Below are 18,937 nucleotides of genomic sequence, written 5' to 3' on the forward strand. Positions count from 1 at the left end.
TGCATAAAAAAGGAAGACGACCTAGATTAAAATAAAGTGAATGGCTATAGGAAGTTTCAGGCATATTTACTGGTCATACCCTAAAATGAACTGATAAAAAAAAGACAGACTTGGCCAAATGTAACTTATTGTGAGCAGAGCCTCTAGTATTCCATATTCCAGGGCAAAAAGTATTGACCCTTGCTGGAGACATGTTATTAGGTAGCAGATTGTTAGACAGACCTACTATGGTAATTTCTACATTGCCACAGTTTAAAAACAGACCCACTAACAACTAATTACACCAACACAGATCTTAAAAAAAGCTTCGCTAAATACCTCTGTGTAATAAAATGTAGGAAGAACGAATAAGGATGTTCTATTATTAGTATAACCGTATTTTGTAATATGCTTTCCTTCTAATTCACTAGCAGAAGAAATGTTATCTTCTTAGCAGTTTTTAAGCTTTCTAGCAGTAATTATGTATTTTGTGTGGAGTGTCAAAACTCCCAACGTAAAAAAAAAAAGCAAAGTTTTTGATGGATTAAAAGTGATAAGATTAGGATATTGAAACCTTAATCTCTTTTCATTGTCATCAACATTTCTAGCATGGGATAGGAGTAGATCCTTGTGGAGATAAGATCACCCGCTCAGAACACCATGTGCCGTAATAGCCATTATTGCACAAGACACACATGCTTTTTCATCTGTGTTCTTAAAGTATAACTCTTCAGGTTTAGGTTTTCATACCATTTTACCTTTGTTTATTTTTACACCATTTAAAATTATATATCCAAAACTATAATGAATGAACATGTATGAGCAATATAAAGTTATATTAATACCCAGTAATAAAGTGATAATAAGCCTCTGAATGCAAAACTGGCTCTTACATGATCTGTTAAGTTTTGACACATAAATAATGACATCTAAACATACTATCAACTGGTTGTAGAATACCTAATTTATGTCAGAATTCATCTGATTATAAGAGTAGTTTAGCTGACTATAAAAAAGGAAAAAAATTATGGTTCAATAATCTGGATATTGGTCAATTTGTAGAGTTACATACTTGTTTTAAAGAACATGGTAACAATAGTCTTCTGGGCTTTCTGTGTTTTGGGAGTGATCATCAAACATATTCACAGGTCATCTTTTCCCTGACTGTAGCAAAAACTGTTTAGGAATTTTTCTATCCTACTGCTCCATGTACTACAATTCAGTTTGAGAGCAATCCTCATAATACATAGGTCAGTATAAATATTAATTTATTGAGTCGCATGGGAAACTGTTCTGGTTTTAATTTTTATCTTCAAGAAGTGGCATTTCTCGATCAAAATTAGGTAGCTTATAATATAAATTTTGTCTAAAAATAAAATTCTTTTTTGTGTTTAGAACAAAAATGCTCAAGTATTCTTTATTTGAAGTATCTTGTAGAAATTTCTGCTAACCTTTCTGTAATTTGTTTTTAGAAGGAAGTGAGCACTAAATGACTAATTCATTTCGTTTCTTATTTCAAACAGAAGTAAAACCAGAAGAAAGTGTTTTCTGGAGAATTATCCTGGTTTATATTTAGTCTGGATTGAACTATTTCAGTGTGCAGTCATATGTACACCCTTCTACTTGGCCTCATCTTCATTGTGAGCTGCTGAGTGTTACTGCAGTTATAGAAAGCAACATGCATGAAAGAACCTCTGATGAAAGACACCGGACAGAGATTTTACGTCTGACTGATTCAATATGAAACCAAAAAAATCAAGTAAGGAAAAACATGCCATAAAAATATCCAAATAAGTCACTGTATTCTAGCCAACAAAGAAGCTGAGAGAATATACTTGGTAACTTATCTGGGCACATGACAACAGTGGATGCTAGTTATACGGTTAACTTCAGAATTCACAATGAGTCACCTGGAAATCATGTTAGCCACAGAGGAGTCCTCAACCTGCTCCTCATATTGCATAGGCGATTTACTTTCTAGCTTTACTAGTACCAGAAGCATGTTTTCTGAAAATAGGTTTTTGGTTTGTAGTTGCACTGAAGTCAATGAGCTTCTCAGGCATATCTAAGTCAAAACTACCCTCCCCCTTGGTTTGGTGGGGTTTTTGGGGGGTCTTATGCCTGTTCTTCAGTGATATCCAGGGCTGCCCTTCCCAAGAACCACAAACAGGAAATGTAGGATCTTTAACTATACATCTGCCATAGATAAAAAATGAGCAATAACCTGAAAGTGTTATGGAAAAAAAAATTTAAGTCAGAGGTATGTACATCAAAAGTATTATACAAATCAATTGATCCTGTCCCAAAGCAAACATTAAAATATTTAGTAAGAATCTAGAAATATGAGTGTTTCTTTTTCCTGAAATAAAATTTTTAGATCACCTGAAGACTACAACCTGTGAAGTACAGATAATCTGTTTTCATTAGTTCATTTTAAAGGACAAAAAAAACAAAGAACAATTTTGGTAGTTTAAGCCAGATTTACAAATTCAGGATTTTCAGTACGATACAGAATTCTGTATGTACGTGCTTTATACATTTCACCATCATGACAACTAATAGAGAGTTATTGTCAAGTAAATATTATTTCAGGATACAAAGATACTTTGCTATGCCATTATTAATGAAACATATTTAATCTTTGTTTTTAATTTTCCTACTGTTTTTCCTTGCTTTCTTCTAGCAAGCCTGTCTTGACTATTTCTGTGCTTCCAGACAGCTGTCATCCCATTCTGGCAACCTCCCTGGTTCTGAATGTTTAATGTAATTTAGAGGTTTGGTATTCATACATGTAGTATATTGTTCATCTTTCTAGATGAGAAAGATTTCATCTTATCCCCCATAAGGGCTGTGGGAAACCATATAAAGAGGACAGTACAAGTAATCTTTATCCATTATGATTTATTCTCTACAATACTTCATTAGAGGATAGAGTTCAATTATTTACACTCAGAAGTTATTATATAGGTAGGAGGCAACCAAGTGTAATACAAAGAATTGGTCTGACACCTCTGCACTGAAGGTCAAAAGAGGTCTCCTGCTTTAAGGAAATAAATTAACCAAAAAAACCCAACAAAACAACATGTAGTTTCCAGAATACAAACAGAAAACAGCACTAATAGTCAGTGAAGATTGCAGGTGTTTGTTAATGTACTATGAAAACAAATTATTCTGTGCAAAGGTTAAAATGAACTCTTAGATTTTCTTACAGATTTTTTTTTTGTTCTGATAAATTGTAGATATGTGATATTTTGACCATAAAACGTTCCCAAACTGAAATGGCCTCAGTTGAGATTGACTGTTGAACATTATGAAAAAAAAATTCAGAACCTCACAGTGGAAACATTCCAACACTGACAGACTCCAGTGATCAAAGACATTCTCCTGTAGTTACTGTAAAACAAAGACAATTCATAATTGCAGTGAGATTATTTCTCAGTTGTGGTTGTCATGAGAATAAGCCCTTCTAGACCAAAAGGCACTTGCTTCTAAGGATGAGTTAAATCCAGATCAAACCAGGTAACAGTTGCTTTGAGAAGGAGTAGTTCTAACCTGCTGTCCCAGCCAAGTAACCACGAAGAGATTCTTACATCAATTGGTCATTGATTTTTGTTGCCTCCATCTTGAGGCAACTCAAAGTATGTTTTGTTTCTAGTTCACCTCTTTCATCCTTATGCATAGCTGCCATGTAATGATCTAGAAATGGGATTATTTCCTGAGACCACCTGTCCTTGTCATACATTTTTTCTGAGCTAACTTAACTATTGACAGACTTTTCAACTGATTTTATAGCTGGACTCTTATGGGACTAAAGCTAAGAGGGCCTGTTTCTTAGGCAGCAGACCAGTGTTTCTGATTTGCTAGCTTCTCTTCTCACTGCAACAAGACAAGAACACAGTACATATTTAGAGGCATTTTTGTTTTTTTTTTTTTTAAACAGACTGAGTGGGGAAATGGAAGTGGGAGAGGATAAGGCTTCCCCAGTCCCAAACCATCTAGCCCACTTCAGGCTTAAACCAACCAAGTCACTCAATCCTAAAATTCTGTTCTTTAAAAGTGACAGCTAACCCTCCCCACCCCACCCCTTAGTCATCCCCTATTCAAATAAAATGAAATCAGGAAAACACTATACACTGTTGAAGACACAGAACAGGGCAAACATTTGAAAAAGAAACAATATTGTTGAAAAGCCTGGCACTATATGCCTGCATGACCAGTCTCACTGAGCGTGCTCAGGGGTGAAGTTTTAGCACCATTTTTTTGCTTTTTTTAAACCTTTTAGAAATTAAATTCTAACATAGAACACTTGAACAGTAATGAGTGTAGCCCTATGTATCATACTGTTTGACAGCTGAAAGGTGAATGGTATGTCCAGAGCTGACCCCACCCTCCCCCATCACTACATGGCACCTGGGAGAGTAATTACAAACCACTCGAGTTTGTAACAAGACCAATTTATTCTCAGCAGCAGGAAATCATGAAACAATCCCTTAATCTTCAATTGCTTTTCAACAACATCACAAGGGAAGAGTGGCAATTGATAAGAATGACCCAGTACAGGAGAAAAGCTGGGTCGATATTGCACCGTTATTCAGAATAGGACCCCCTCCTTTCCCTCACGTCTCTCTCCTCCAGCAGGAGGATGTTACACCAACATGAAGCAAAACTGCACAATTCTGTTTTCTTCTCTAGGACCAGAAGGAGCAGCAGCATGCAGTTCTGAGCTTTCTACCAGCCCTATTCCCTGCCATGCCAGGAGAGAATTTCAGGCTTGAAACACCAGCCAATTTTAAAAGCCATCATTACCACACACAAGCGAGCTTTAAAGATATATGCAACCAAATAGCCATTACTCTGCTATGCACTTGTATTTTCTTTCCTGATCATTGTTGAGCCTCCAGAAACTTGGAAAACAAAACAAAACCCGAAAATTCTATTTTGAAGTTCAGTGACTTCATCGAGTGTCATAATTTAGAGTTTATGACATCCCTCAATGACGCTGCAGAATAACAACTGGATAACTTATCTTCCTCTTACAAGAGAGTATTTCTTGTAATCATCAATGATGGGAGAAGAAATACAGAATGCACATGAGTTTCACACAGTTTGGGTAATAGAGGTTTCCCCACTCATTACCTTGATGTGGTAATGACTAAACTGCGTAAGATAATAACTTACCAGTGAAACTACATAGCTCTATTCCGTAGGCCTGCTATAAACTGAAATACTCACAGTTCTCAAGATCAATAGTCACACCAGAGAAAGTGGCTGTCCTATCAAAAGGAAGGTCCCCGAGACTGTTAGCTTAAGTTAAACAAATTTCAGTCACTAGTCTCACTTGTATGACTACAGTCAATGCCCTGCAAATCCCTCCCCATCCCTAATCCAATCAGGCTCTGTTACAAATATTTGGACACAAAACTTGGTCGTAACAGAGAAGACTGTCCAGGGACACTCACGTACCTTGTCCTTCGCGTACACAGCATGTGCCATGTTGCTCTCTTACAGGCATAACAGCATTCTATTTCATAGCAGGCTACATTACAAAGCACTGTCTAAAAACCCAGAAAACTGTAAACCAAGAGGATTTCTAGAGAATCCAACCTACAGTGGGATCTGATAATTAAAGCCTTCTAGGGTTTATTTAAATAATGGATTCATCTGCAATACCATCCAAAGGTTTTTCACATCTTTAAGTGTTTTCTGTCCATGAGGATGGGGTGCTATCCAGATATTCAACCCTCCCCAATATCATAATGTCCACCTGTGATGTGTGGGGACTGCAATCAGCTCTTGGTACACAACAGATACCAGAGGTTAAAAAAAATTAAAAAGAACCTAAAAAATGTTTTGTTGGACTCCGTTGCCCAGGCTGCCAGGGGAATGCTCCTACTTGATCTGGGGGGCTTCCATAACGAACAACTCAAGTTTCCGGAGTGTCGGTAACACACAAGAGCGGATCAGTCCGAAGTGGCACTTTTCACTCCTAGAGGTCTTCTGCACCTCACAACAGTTCGTAGGCATGGAGCCCCAATCCAACTGAACCCCCTGTTCGGAGGGAAGGCTGAGATAAGGCTTGGGCCCCTGAAGTTCTGTCATGCTCTCATTCTCCCCCCAGGTCAGCTGGAAGGCAGACTTGGCAACGGAAGCTAGCATCATAAAATGGTGCAGTAATAGAAGTAACTGGACCAGGAAGAGGAGGCATCTGCCCCAATGATGTCGTAGCCATTGGCAGCAACTGGGGAGTGGGACTGGTCATGCAGCCGTGTGTCAGGAGTAATGATTGTAGAGGGGGGGGGCATGAAGAGTGCCATTCTGGAAACAATGCTGACGGGAAGCCATGTATTCTGCATAACTGATTGTCACCTTCTCACTGCGGTACCTATGGGAACAGTGTGAGAAAAAAATAACATAAACAGACTATGCAATATGAAGGGACTAGACATAAAAACATTCATCCCAGATCACCTTTTAGCTCACACCCAATAATGACCAAGAGGAACCCACTAACTTCAAAAACTACTTTGTTTGATATTGCCTCATGCAGTAGTCTGAATAACCATCTAAGCTTGAATTAGCTTCAGTGTCCCAAAAGTTAAGCCCTATTCAAGGCAATCATAATTAAAGGGACTCCTGAAGTAGCACACAGGAAGCAAATGATCAATTTGTATTCTTTTTATCCACTTGCTGTGGAAAAAAAAGGGCATGAAAAGTTTGCTGGAAGAAGACTCAGTTTCAGAGACTGAATAACCAGTATTTCCCTGTTATTTACTTTTGTGGTTATCTTCACATTTGAAAGGCTAGTGAAAGAAAATGATGGAGAGTTGGGTAAAGGGAGGTTTATTACAGCATATATGTGACTTAGTCCATGTTGTACAATCAGAATTCACAAAATGTGAAGTCCCTTCTGAGAGACCAGAGATTTCCAAGTGCTTCTAAAGCATGCTACACAACAGATAACTTCAAAGTGGTCATGAATTGTACCAAGACCATGTTACACCAGATTTTAATGAAAACCATCCTGTCCTCTCCTGTTAAAAAAACCCCTGCGTACCCACCTCATTTCTCCAGAGGTAAGGAACGACCTGATAAATTAGTGTTTCTATACAAAACCAGAATGTCCCAATTTTTACTAACATAAAGGGAGCTGAAACCAATAGGACAGCTGGGGGTATAGAAAAGCAAGCTAATTCTGAAAACCAGCCAAATTCGAGTGTGGTTTGGTTTTAAGACAGCTGTCACCTCCAAATAGCTACACCATCCACAGATGAGCACACTGAGACAAGGAAGTGCATTGTAAAGATACAGAAAAATCAACCTTTTTAACTTTCAAAGGTTCTGCTTCTTTTGATCCTTCATACGGATGACAATATTAAAACCAGTGGCACTTCTCTTAGAAAATGCTAACTTCGATCCTGCGGGGACCGAACCTATCGTGCTTCATTCCATATACATTATATGCCTAACACGTGGCATTTATGATTTTGTGTTTCAGACTACATCTGTCATCTGAAAGAGGCATGAAGACTTACATCAAGCACAATTACTTGAAATTACCCATGAAACACTATCAAGTAAAATTAAAAGGCGACAAATATATCAACTTACCTGGTGAGTTTAATTGTTTTCCTAAAATCATTGGTAATCGGAGCCTTAAAGCCACCTTTCCTGAGTAAGGAGTCTATGGTCTGGATCTGATCCCAGTCTATTGAAAAATAGAAGCAAGGGAAATTTTTGAATATAAAAATGATGTTTCAAAAAGATAAGAGATGCATTAAAAGGCCTCTAGAAAAGCAAACAACTAAACAGGAAACCTTCAGCTTTAGAAATACCAGCGTTGAACTGGACATACATGGTCTTATGCATGCACACTATCTGCACATGCCAACCCTCATATTGGAACTGGTCTGTAAAACAGTAATTCCATTTTCCATGTGACCTCTCTTCTTACAAAGGTCTGTGCCTTGCTTCTGTTGCAAAGACCCCAAACTGTTTTTACCACGTGCCACTCAAGTTTAGCTCTCTAAGCCTTAAAATAAGATAATACTTAGCTCTTTACATAGACAAATTGGGATCAACCTGATGCTCTAGTGATAGCACAGTGCACTGCTATGTGAGAGATCAGAGTTAAAATTCCTACCTTAGTCTTTTGCCCCAGAGCCAGGAGGATGCGACCACTCCACTCTGCTAGGTGGAGGAAAGGAGGCAATATTTTGAGCAGTTACCGTGGTGACCGCTACTATATTTGAGTGGGAAGTGTGCTCCAGAGGGGCCCTGTTTCCTGCCCTCATCTGGAGGATGCTACTTTAGCAAGAATGAGGAGGAAAGGGACTCTCCTGTTGGTGCTGTGCAGCCTGCAGTTATCCTAGTTGGTGGGAGAAACATAGAAGAGGAAAGATGCAATGCTGAATGAAGCTGGAAGATCCATACTTTGAGATCCTCTATTTCTTAAGCCCTAAAACATTTTTACACTAAGATACAACTGTGCACAGATATGGGATGAGAGAAAGGCCAGAGGAAAACCCAGCAGCAGCTGTATCAGGTGTCAGTTATCCAGATTAAGCCTGGTGGCTCCATGGCACTACTATGAGGATAGCATTGCAATCCAAACCCAAAATCCATAGATTTATGTTACCCAATTCTGTGACACAATGTGTTGACATGTTTGGCTGCCATCTCAAACCCACCTTGTTCCTTAGCAACCTCAGGTAAATACGTGGCTGTGCGTTTGACACCTTTCTCATTGATGAACTCTATTCTGATCCCATGGATCCCAACCTATAGATGGAAATGAACAGCCAAATAAGAGGTGTTTGCTAGCACTGAGTCCATGATCGAGTTGTCATTCCCACAACACTGTGTATCTCTCTATGGCCAGTTTGCCTGGATAAGGACATTCTCTTCCCTGCTCTCTGTCCTTGCCAGGCAGGTCTCACAAGCAGCTCTCTTAGCAGCATAAAGGACCTCTGCCACCTTTCCCAGACGAGCCTAACCAGTCTCCCTGCCACTTCTCCTGAAGTCTTGTCAGAAGCCTGACAGTTTTCCATCTCTTATGTTGGGCAAGACAGACAGATCTCTACACAAGAGTCATGCCTAAAATAGCCCAACCACAAAGTCTATTTAATCCTTCTTGAACTAAATACACTTCCATGTACAAGGTCCTAAAAATGATTAATACCTTCAGTCTTAACTACTTCTTATTCCCAGTTTCTATTCACAGCATCAAAATACTTCCCAGGTTTTTACATATGTATTTACACCCATCTCCTATTGGGCCAAATCCATAAAACACTTTCATGTCTCTTTTATTCCTATTCATATCCCCTCCCAACCAAAAGCATACTGCTAGCCCATCCTCTTCCTCCCTTCTAGTTTTCCAGCCCCGTTTTTCTTCTATCCCCGTACACCCCTGTAACAAAGGAGACACATCACCATGTACTAACCCGAACCCGAATGGAACGAGAGAGTGATGCAGAGTTCCAAATGCACCTGTTCTCACCTCCCAGTCCAGGTAGTCACTGGCATCCTCAAAGTTAGTGAGGAGGGAGACAGAGCAGAAGAGTTTGGGCAGCTCCTCGCGGGTCAGGGGGGGAAATCGGCTGTCCTTAAGTGCACTAAAGGAAAGAGAAGATATATTGCCTAATACAAGCACCAAATTAAAGTGTCAGATGGTCCTTTATTCCCTTTTTGATTATGCCTCTGTGAAACATGTTTCTCTTTGCTACTGCAGAGAAAATGACTTGCATCGCTCCCTAATCTAATGAACTGTAATACGCAAACACTAGTGCAAGCTTCCTGATGCTGTCTTCCATTTACTGCAGTTGCAGAGAAATTATGTGCTACATAAGATGTCAAAACTGTTAGTATGCAAGATAGATTCAACATTAGCCTTAAAACGTCAACCAGAATTCACCTGTTGCAAAGATGTTCCACTAAATCCCGATCTATTACCTCACCCTAACTATCATACATTTCTTAGGTTTATTTTATTGTGAAGCATATTAAATTGAACTATGTCGATCCAACATCTTAACCTTGAATCCTTATAGATCTTCAGCAAATGAAACTAATTTCAGATTTATTTCATTTTCAACATAATTACCTGGTTAATGTGTATTCCCTGAGTCCTGAGTGAAGATTCATGGCTGAAAAGGTCCCGATGCAGCCACGAAGCCGCTTGTCTCGCCCCGTCTTCCACGTCACAAAGAGTGGACTGAAAAGGCAAAAAAGAGAAATACTCCAGCCTCTAGAGATATTTGGTTGCTAAGGTGAGACCAACAAGGTGTAAAAGAGTATGTATGCGTGCACTTGCTTTCTCTCCCTCTAATAAACCCCAATAGGCATGTTTTCTCACCTGCTATCTAGCAATAATAAAACCCCACACCCACACACCCCCAAATGCAAAAAACCCCAACATCTCCCCCCACCTTTTCGGCATACTCCTTTCTCTCCACCAGTACTCTGTAAGCCCTCCACTGACACCTTGCTGGCCAGACTCTGCACTGTCTTCTAATGAGTGGTATGGTTATTTGACCCAACTGATTACCTCTGTGAGTAACGGCCTCACTTAGTAGCCTCACTTAGTAGCACCCACTAGTTTACATGACAACCCATATAAAAATTAATATAGGTGAAGCAAATAAGATTACTTATTTATAGTGCCGTTGAACCTGAAAGATCCCCAAGCATTCTGCAAATCATCTATAATTCAGGTTTGCAATAAAAGCTTTTTTTTTTAAAGGGATAAAAAGCAAGCCTAGGTTTTTTTTCCCTGTTACTTCCATGAGGATCTGACTTCTGAGTCCATCCCTAGTGCTCAAACAGTTTATGTTCACATCTTTTGCTTACCTTACATTTGATTTATATTTACACATATTCTCTCCTGTTGAACACATATCTAAATCACTGTATTGTTCCTACTCAAACATCACATGGATTTCCATTTTCCTGTCTACTATCATGAATTTACAGGCATAACAGTAGGTTCTCAAATCCAGCAGGCTCATTTCAATCTGTTAAACTAGAAGCCATGATTAAGCCTCAACGAACAAGAAGTGCAGAACAACAATATTCAGAAGAGCTCTATGAAGAGGTAAACAGGTAAAGATGACTGTGAATATTAAATGCGAAAAGCTCACTTCTACAGAAGTGAGTGACATTGCAAACAGCTGTAGAGAGAAACAGTAAAGAAAGGACAGTGGTGGCTTCAGCTCTACAAGAATATCCGAACATCTGGAAAATTCTGCAAGGCAACTGATGATGCTGATCTAATTATAAAAACAGGATGAATGATCTTACTTTTTCAGATTACAGAGTACTGAATACAAGATATGGTCACTTTGAACCCAAGCATAAATGAGAAAGTTAGTCATTAGTGATTCCAAACATCAGTCTGTGGATTTCTATTGAACTTTAAAAGATAAGTAATATGATAGAAAACATGCGGTGTTAAGAAAATAATTTTCTGAGGTTAAATAAACATTGACAGGAGTTCTAAAACATGAAGACAGAATAACTGATTCTACAACAGAGCTCGGACATGTTCCTCAAACTCTTGATGCTCTTGTAAGCAATATATCTTTGCACCAAACATTACAAAAAATACTAAGAGATTCTGTTCGGACAACAAAACTAGCATGGAGTGTGGATGATTTCTCAAGTACAGGCAACAGAACTTCTTATGTCTAAGTAGTTAGAACATAATTTAAACTGTAGTGATAAAGCAATGCCCAGTGAAGTTCCTCAGAGCAACAATGGAATTAAAAAACTCTATCACAGCATAAATCCATCATTCAAGATCTAGTTACCAGCTGTGACCAACAGCAGTACTACCCAAAATAGCAAATAGCCTTTAAGTGATAACTGTGGAGTAGTTTGCCCACAGAGGAAACGGAAATATTCTTTCACAACCATCAGCCACCTTATGGTTTCTTGACCACGACAGAGGATTTACTGTTCTAGTTTTCCAACAACACTTCAAGGCACTTGCAGGATATCATTCCTCTACACTTTCATCTAGCTACCATATGTTGAAACAGAAAACAGAAACAGAGCATAAGAAAATACATTAGAAAGCTTACCAAAAAAAGATACTAAACTTACAAAGGAGATTTCTGAGAAACATTACTGTCACAAGCTCAGTGGAAATTTAGCTTAATCTAATTAAAGTTTTGAAACTATTACTTAGCTCATGTGACACTCACCCCAAACAGAAAACGGAAGGGAGAAAATGAAAAGCATCACTGACAGAATACAAATCTAAGTAAGTTCTTTCTCTTCTTCGATTCAAATTACAGGTTCACATTTCCAATTCACCTCTTTCCCCTTCCAAAGGAGGGGGGCGAAGAAAAAAAAAAAAAAAAAAAAAAAAAGATGTTTCCACTGAGCTGTGACACAGCTTTCTGCATCTATAATAGAAGAGAGGTTACCAGAAAGGACAGGATAATTACATTCAGAAGGCTGTCATATTTTAAAATACCTTAAAGTACATTTTAAACAATTTTTCACTGTGGTCATAACAACTGAGATATAAAAGAAAGATACATGATTTTGTACAAGTATATAAAATTTCACTATTATAAAGTTTTTCACTGTAGGAAAGACATTTCTGTATCCGAAGAATAAACACACTTGGCAAATTGCAGGTGCAGCTGACCAGAAGTCAATTGTTTCATAGCCCCTCCTTGAAAAGTGTATTTCCCAGACGTACTGCGAAAAGTCACAACAATCTTTTGCCCATGTTCATCCAAGAGCACTTACTGGTACTTTGCAGTCATATCCTCAGCGGATTATGGCAACCACTTCTCTCCGAGCCACAACATCCTACTTAGGTGCGTTTGATGAGGGTTTGCTAGGCTGAGAGGGGAATTTCAGCAACTAAAAGCTAGCTTCTCCAATTGCAACTACAAAGGGAATTTTAAACTAGCAAAATATAGTTTGTTCAAATCAGAATTTAGCTTATACTAGGAAAAAACCTGTTACAGTACAGATTTTATGATGCAAGTATCTTATTGTCTTGCATGGCAACTAGAAACTTGCATGGTGTAGTTTTAGTACCGGTTTGTAATACCTACCATTAAAAAAATCAAAGACTGAAGTACAAAATTGGAAGAAGTAACTAATGAACTATTTGCATACCATACAGGTTCAAAACGGTAATGTTTTCAGTAACCTGAATAGCAAAGGGGACATTTTCTTCATTTACCAAGTTAATTCAGACATAACTACAAGTCTTGCAATGCCACTTTCTCTACATTGATTTTGTGAACGTCATTGCTAACATGTATGTGAGGTTCCCTTACTCCATAGGTATCTACCAGCTCCATAATTCCCATCAAGATTGCTGTCCATGTGGATATCCTCTCAAGCTGGTAATTGGAATTCATAGTGGTTTTCAAGTCATAACCCTGTAACTTTTATGTTATTACCCTGTTTATGCAGAATCCTGGCCTTCACAACTACTTCTACCTTTATGTTAGCGTTCAGCACCAATGTAAAAGATCCGTTATCTGAGAAATAGGTCGGGACAAATGTGTGCATCTTTCTATTCCTTCCATCAACAGTCTCTTTTTCCGTCTGTCCAGAGAGACTTCTGGTATAAACCTTTGTTTGTTCAAAGATCTCTTACATTGACATTAATTATGTTACAAAGGACAACAATGCAAATTATTTATGTATTTTCACTTTGCTTACTCTTATATTTGATAACATTTGGCTTGAAGTTCATTACATTACTGTCTCAAGTGTGACAAATCATCCCTGTGTGCTGCTCCACAAGAGAGCAAACCCCATGCTCTTCCCTGTGGTACATACAACTATTTGCTAAAAGCAACAGCATAAACACAAGAAAATTCAGGTAGGCATTTGCCTGGAGGGGAAGAAAAGAGAAGAGCTGGTTTTGTTTTGCAGTGCTGATCTAAAAGACTTTTAGATTATCAGCACAGAAATGCCCAATGAATGATTTTTAACTTTTCAAATTTCGGCATAAAATTCAAACAGCTGAGATTCCTGAAAGAATGCCCTTTTTGAAACTAGTCAACAGAAACAGCAACAAAATCCAGCTAGAAGTCTCCTTGAACGCCAAAATAATGAATCAGTATGAAATAATCTCTCTTATTGACTTAAGAACAGAACAACAACAACAAAAACCCTTTGCATTTCAAGTGACAAAATAATAAGCAGACCAACGTATCATTTTCTAAAAGGAGCCTACTTAGCTTAGGTATGAAAAACAACAGCAGAAATATTTGGGGACTCCCTGGAACTATTCTATATTCTAGTCCAGAGTATTCCTCCATTCACTTGTATTTACAATATTAAACAGCTTAGTCTGCGGTAGCATTCAGAACATGTATCCATAATCCTGCTCGGATAATAACTGCATGGAAGCACAACCTACATCTACACTGACAGCCAATAAGGTGAGGAGACATTTAATACATGGAAAAAGTCCTTGACCTGTTTAAGCCATTGTTCCTTTACATCAATTTAAAATTAATTAACTTAAATTAAGGATGTCAACAACTTTTTATTTTATCTATTGTTCTGGAGGTGGCCCCTGGAGAAGTGTCAGAAGGTCTATGTGTCATTGATCTTTCCCGTATAATTCTTCCACCAACCATTTCAACAACATTAACATTTCCACACCTACTCATTCAACCTTCAGATAAACATTAGCTAAATCTCACCAAAGCGAAATACCTTCATAAATCCTTCTCCTCACTTCTTCTCATACACATCTCCTTTCTTCTTAACCTTGGTATCGTCCTTGAAAGTTAACTCTCCATTTCTCCCCATATTGCCCAACTAGCACTGTCTCCATAACACAGTTTTTCAGTTATACAGCCGGCAAATTTTTGGTTCCCCTCCCTGCTAAACCCATTAACTTGGACAGCTGAACACCCTTGTGAGCGTCCTTGTCCAATTCTCACCAGCTCAGCATTTGTTTCAGGATGAGCCGGGAACTTGTTTCAAATTCTTACTTTATTCCCTTTCCATTTGCTTCGCAGAAGGAAGTCTCTCCCCTTGTCCCTTCACCAAGTTAGTGCCTGACATTAGAAGAAGGATCCTCTTCAAATTAATGACATTATTTTACTGTTTTCTGAAAACTCTAATTTCAGTTTCACTCATTCTTTTAGTACAGTTTTATGGGAGGCACAGTGCAGTTAATTTTTTGCAGAGGAATCTATTTACAAAGAAGGGAGCAAACTTTAACAGAACGTTATCGTGAAGTGGGTTTGCACTCCTCAGTAAAGTATGCAACATCTCACGCAACACATCAGACTATGAGCTGAAGAAGCACCACATTTCCTCGTATTTTGCCTAGCGCTCTTTCTGTAGAGCTAAGCATGTTCTCCCTTGAAGGCCACTCTTCAAAGCTCCACTCATCTCCACCAACAAACAGAATATTTTTACTCTTTGGTGCACTTACAGCACATCACTTTTTGTTTCTGGTAGACAAAGCAAGCAGCAGAACGCCCCCCTTCCTCCCTGCATACCAGTTTTCCCATGTTCCAGAGGAAACCCTTCATCCCTCCCCAACCAAATCACAGCTCTGGATGCTGGTTTCTCAGCATTCCTCCCGCACATGGATTTACTCACTAGGGGTCATTGGTAAATCGAGGAAGTCGTGGCTGAGGAAAACCATAGAGATGACAGTAGAGTACATCAAAGCAGTAGCAGCACATCTCCGCTGTCACCACCAGGTTCTTGGTGCTGTTGGCAGTTCCATTGGGCCGAGTAAGTGGGCTCAGAGCTCCTGAAGTGGGATTCATTCGAGTAATTGGGGAATTTCCTGGGCCCAAAGTCAAGTCAGATACGTTCTCCCTTCCATTATTCCCGTCTGTATGCTGGTGGTTCTGAAGAGGACCTGAACTGGAGCCTGGTACAGTTGTGGCCTGATTCCCATGACTGTGCGTTCCACTCCCAGACAATTTGGGCTTCTTTACCCCACAACAGCCAGCTGCCAGCTTGGGCTCAAGTGGAGGAACACAGCGTCTTTTTCCCATCCTGCTTCAAAACTCGCTGCCTGGAGCACTGCAGAACCCTGGCAAGGAGGGGGCAGGGAAAAAAAAAGCAGTACACAAAACAGTTACAGGTGAAAAACCAACAGCTGCTTCCTTGCTTCTGCTAAGGTGTCAGAGAGGTTTGCTTTTGTAACAAAAAGAGGAAGAAAACCCTCACAATGTGCAACTAAGTACAGAACTAAAGTCAGTTCAGCAAGCAGAATGGGTGTTTTTACACATAATTTGAAAGAGTGTACACACAACATGCATGAAATCAGTGCACTTCACCAATAACTTTAAAAGTGTGAACAATTTAATAGGCAGCTCATCACAAAAAAACCCATAACCAGCCTTCCCATAAAGGGAATGAAACTGCGGGAGAATGGAAGAAAAAAGACAAAAAGACTTTGGACTACAGATGTACCCCATCTGCTGCTTTTCCGGATCACCCCTTCTCCCTTGGTCAATGCCTGTGCCAACGGCAAACAGACTATTGAAAAGCCACAAATGCATTTCCCTTCCTCATTCTCAACAGAAGAGTTACAACAACTCCGAATGACACCTTCAGGGTTGGACTCCCAGGGGTGCTGCCCTCGATTTAGCGCTAGCCTAAGCAAGACACAAAGAGAAGCTACAAGCATTGAACCACCATTTTCTAAACAACAGACTATTTTCCAGACCCTATGAACTAGAATCTGCATTTACTTTCTAGGATTAAGTAAATCAATAGTGCTTATAAGTAAACATGTAGGGTGTACAGTCAGGATATGCAGGAGAGGAAGAGCTGAAGACTGCACACAGTGTGAAGAGAGAGAAGCGATAATGGCAGGAAACAGATACAGTACAAAAAAACCCCAGAACAGTGTTTTGCTTGCAAAGAAGAGAATGCTAGCTCTTGCATCACAAGAACGAGTGGAACAAATACAGGGAGGAAAGCCTATGCAGACAAAAATGATAAAAGATGACAGGCAAGGACCACACGTCAAGGGTAGGAACTTAAATGAGTGTAATACCATCATCATCATGAGATCTAAACACAAAGGGAGGGAAAAACAGTTCCCCATCTGTCAAAAGGGGTAAAAGCACAGACACGTAAGTCACAGAGAACACCATGGAGAACTGGAAGTCACACTCAGCTGATGTGAGTACCAGGCTACTACTGTAACCACCAGAGCATCCCTCCAGCTCTTCCAAGTATTGATGCCTGAACTGACAGTACATACACAGAACGAGGGGGTGTGATATGCACTGAAATTCATGGTGTGACAACTCCCTTCCTTCTCTGCACGTGCAAACAATGTAAACTTTATCCATGAAGTTTCATCAGCCAGCGTAAGAGTTGTATGATCCTGAACTGAACCAGAACTGGTATGAGACGTGTTGAGAGATGTGCCTCTCAACACAAACACATGTACACTTGCAGTGCTTACACTTGCAGTGAGTTTAGGAATCCTCACCTCAAGGTTTTAGAAAGATAATCTGCATAAGGAACAATTTACAAGACCTAATGAAAATTATCTTTTTTCCTTTGATCTCTACCTTTGTAATAAAAAAAAAACAACAGGAAAAGGAAGAGCATAACTTTGACAAAATGAACATGTAATTTTTTCAGTGCCTATTAAAAGTTATCTGCTGTGGCTCAGTGAAGCTGCTGGGATAGATGAGCCTTTTCAAGTTATCACTGAAGGCTAGCCACATTTAGGGAGAAAATTTATTTATTTATTTATTTGAAACCATAACTCTACATCTTAAATTGGAGACGTGGCAGGGGGCAGAAAAGAGGTCTTCTCCATTTATCATCCTCCGCAGCAGGCAGAAGGGGCCTAACAAAGGCGGCTGCACTGATCACCGGCCGGCTCCAGCGAAGGGCACCGTTTCCCCGCCGCGGGAGGCCTTCGCCGGCCACTCGTCTCTGAGCTCCCCCTGCCCAGGGGAGCGACTTCTGCACGAAAGAACGCGGTTTAGCAGCGAACACAAACCCGCAGAGCTGCTGACTCTGCAAAGGGCCTCAGCGCGCTACTTTGTGACTGGACCCGGAGCCCCCGCCGGAGACCCGGCACGACGCCCCGCTGCCGGCGCTCGTCAGGAGCGCCCCGCGGCTCTCCCCGGCGGGCGGGCGGGGGGTGCCACCCGCGCTCGCAAGCCGCCGGCTGGCTCCCCGCGCTCCCCAACCGGAACGCCCGACCCGCGGCACAACGGGAAGGCCGGCGCCGGGGCAGCCCCGCGCCCCCGCCCGCGGAGCACAGGCGCCGGCCGGCCGCCCCCGCCGCGGCGCGGGACGAGCCCCGCGCGCTCGGACACAAACTTTCCGGCGGCGTTTCCGCGGGTTCCGCCAGCCCCGGCCCCGGGAAGCCCCCGCAGCGCCCCCGCGCCTCGGCCCCGCTGCCCCGGAGGGCGCAGCCCGCCCCCCCCCCCCGGTGGGGCAGAACCGCCGCCGCCAGGGGGCGCCAGGGGGCGCCAGGGAGCGGGAGTCCCCCCCTCCCCCGTTGACCCCTTCCCTGCCGCCGGGGCGGGCGGGACGCCGGCGCCTTCCCCCCCACGCCCCCCCCACCCTGGGCTCGCCCACCTCCTGCACCCGTCCCGGGCCGGACGCGGCTTCTCCTCCGCCTCAGCCCAGCCGCCGCCGCTGCTGCCCCGCCGCCGCCGCCTCCTTCTCCCGCCTCATGGAGCCATGGGCCTGGGCGAGGCTCCCCGGAGAAGCGGGCCCGGCGGGCGGGGGGAGGGGGGCAGGGCCCGCCGCGGCCGGGCCGGGAGCCGGGCTTCCCGGGGCCGCCGGGCAGCGAGGGGAGCTGGAGGACTGGAGCGAGGCCGAGGGAAGGTCCTCCGCTATCCCGGCAGCCTCCTCCCTGGTCGTGAGGTAATGAGGGAAAAATGTACATAGTCCGCCAGCCTCCCGTCGGCCCCGCGGTGCCAGCGCGACCATAGAGAAGGGAGGACACTCTTTCCCCTCGGAA

General features: G+C 41.5%; 1 protein-coding gene across 3 annotated transcripts; it reads right to left on the reverse strand.

Moving 5' to 3' along the window:
* Nucleotides 1-4,079: 4,079 nt before the first annotated feature.
* AMMECR1L (AMMECR1 like) lies at nucleotides 4,080-16,049 on the reverse strand. Of its 3 annotated transcripts, XM_050902789.1 has the most exons (7): nucleotides 15,890-16,049; nucleotides 15,580-15,820; nucleotides 10,082-10,192; nucleotides 9,479-9,593; nucleotides 8,667-8,757; nucleotides 7,588-7,684; nucleotides 4,080-6,361 (listed from the first exon to the last, which is right to left on the reverse strand). In XM_050902789.1, the coding sequence occupies exons 1-7, from the start codon at nucleotides 15,984-15,986 to the stop codon at nucleotides 6,250-6,252; spliced, it is 864 nt and encodes a 287-aa protein (XP_050758746.1). In that variant the 5' UTR covers nucleotides 15,987-16,049; the 3' UTR covers nucleotides 4,080-6,249. The 3 variants fall into 3 exon arrangements, with proteins under 3 accessions (XP_050758746.1, XP_050758745.1, XP_050758747.1); XM_050902788.1 differs by having other exon boundaries at nucleotides 15,580-16,049; XM_050902790.1 differs by lacking the exon at nucleotides 10,082-10,192 and having other exon boundaries at nucleotides 15,580-16,049.
* Nucleotides 16,050-18,937: the final 2,888 nt, after the last annotated feature.

Source organism: Gymnogyps californianus, chromosome 10 (assembly GCF_018139145.2).
Source record: "Gymnogyps californianus isolate 813 chromosome 10, ASM1813914v2, whole genome shotgun sequence".
Classification (NCBI taxonomy): domain Eukaryota; kingdom Metazoa; phylum Chordata; class Aves; order Accipitriformes; family Cathartidae; genus Gymnogyps; species Gymnogyps californianus.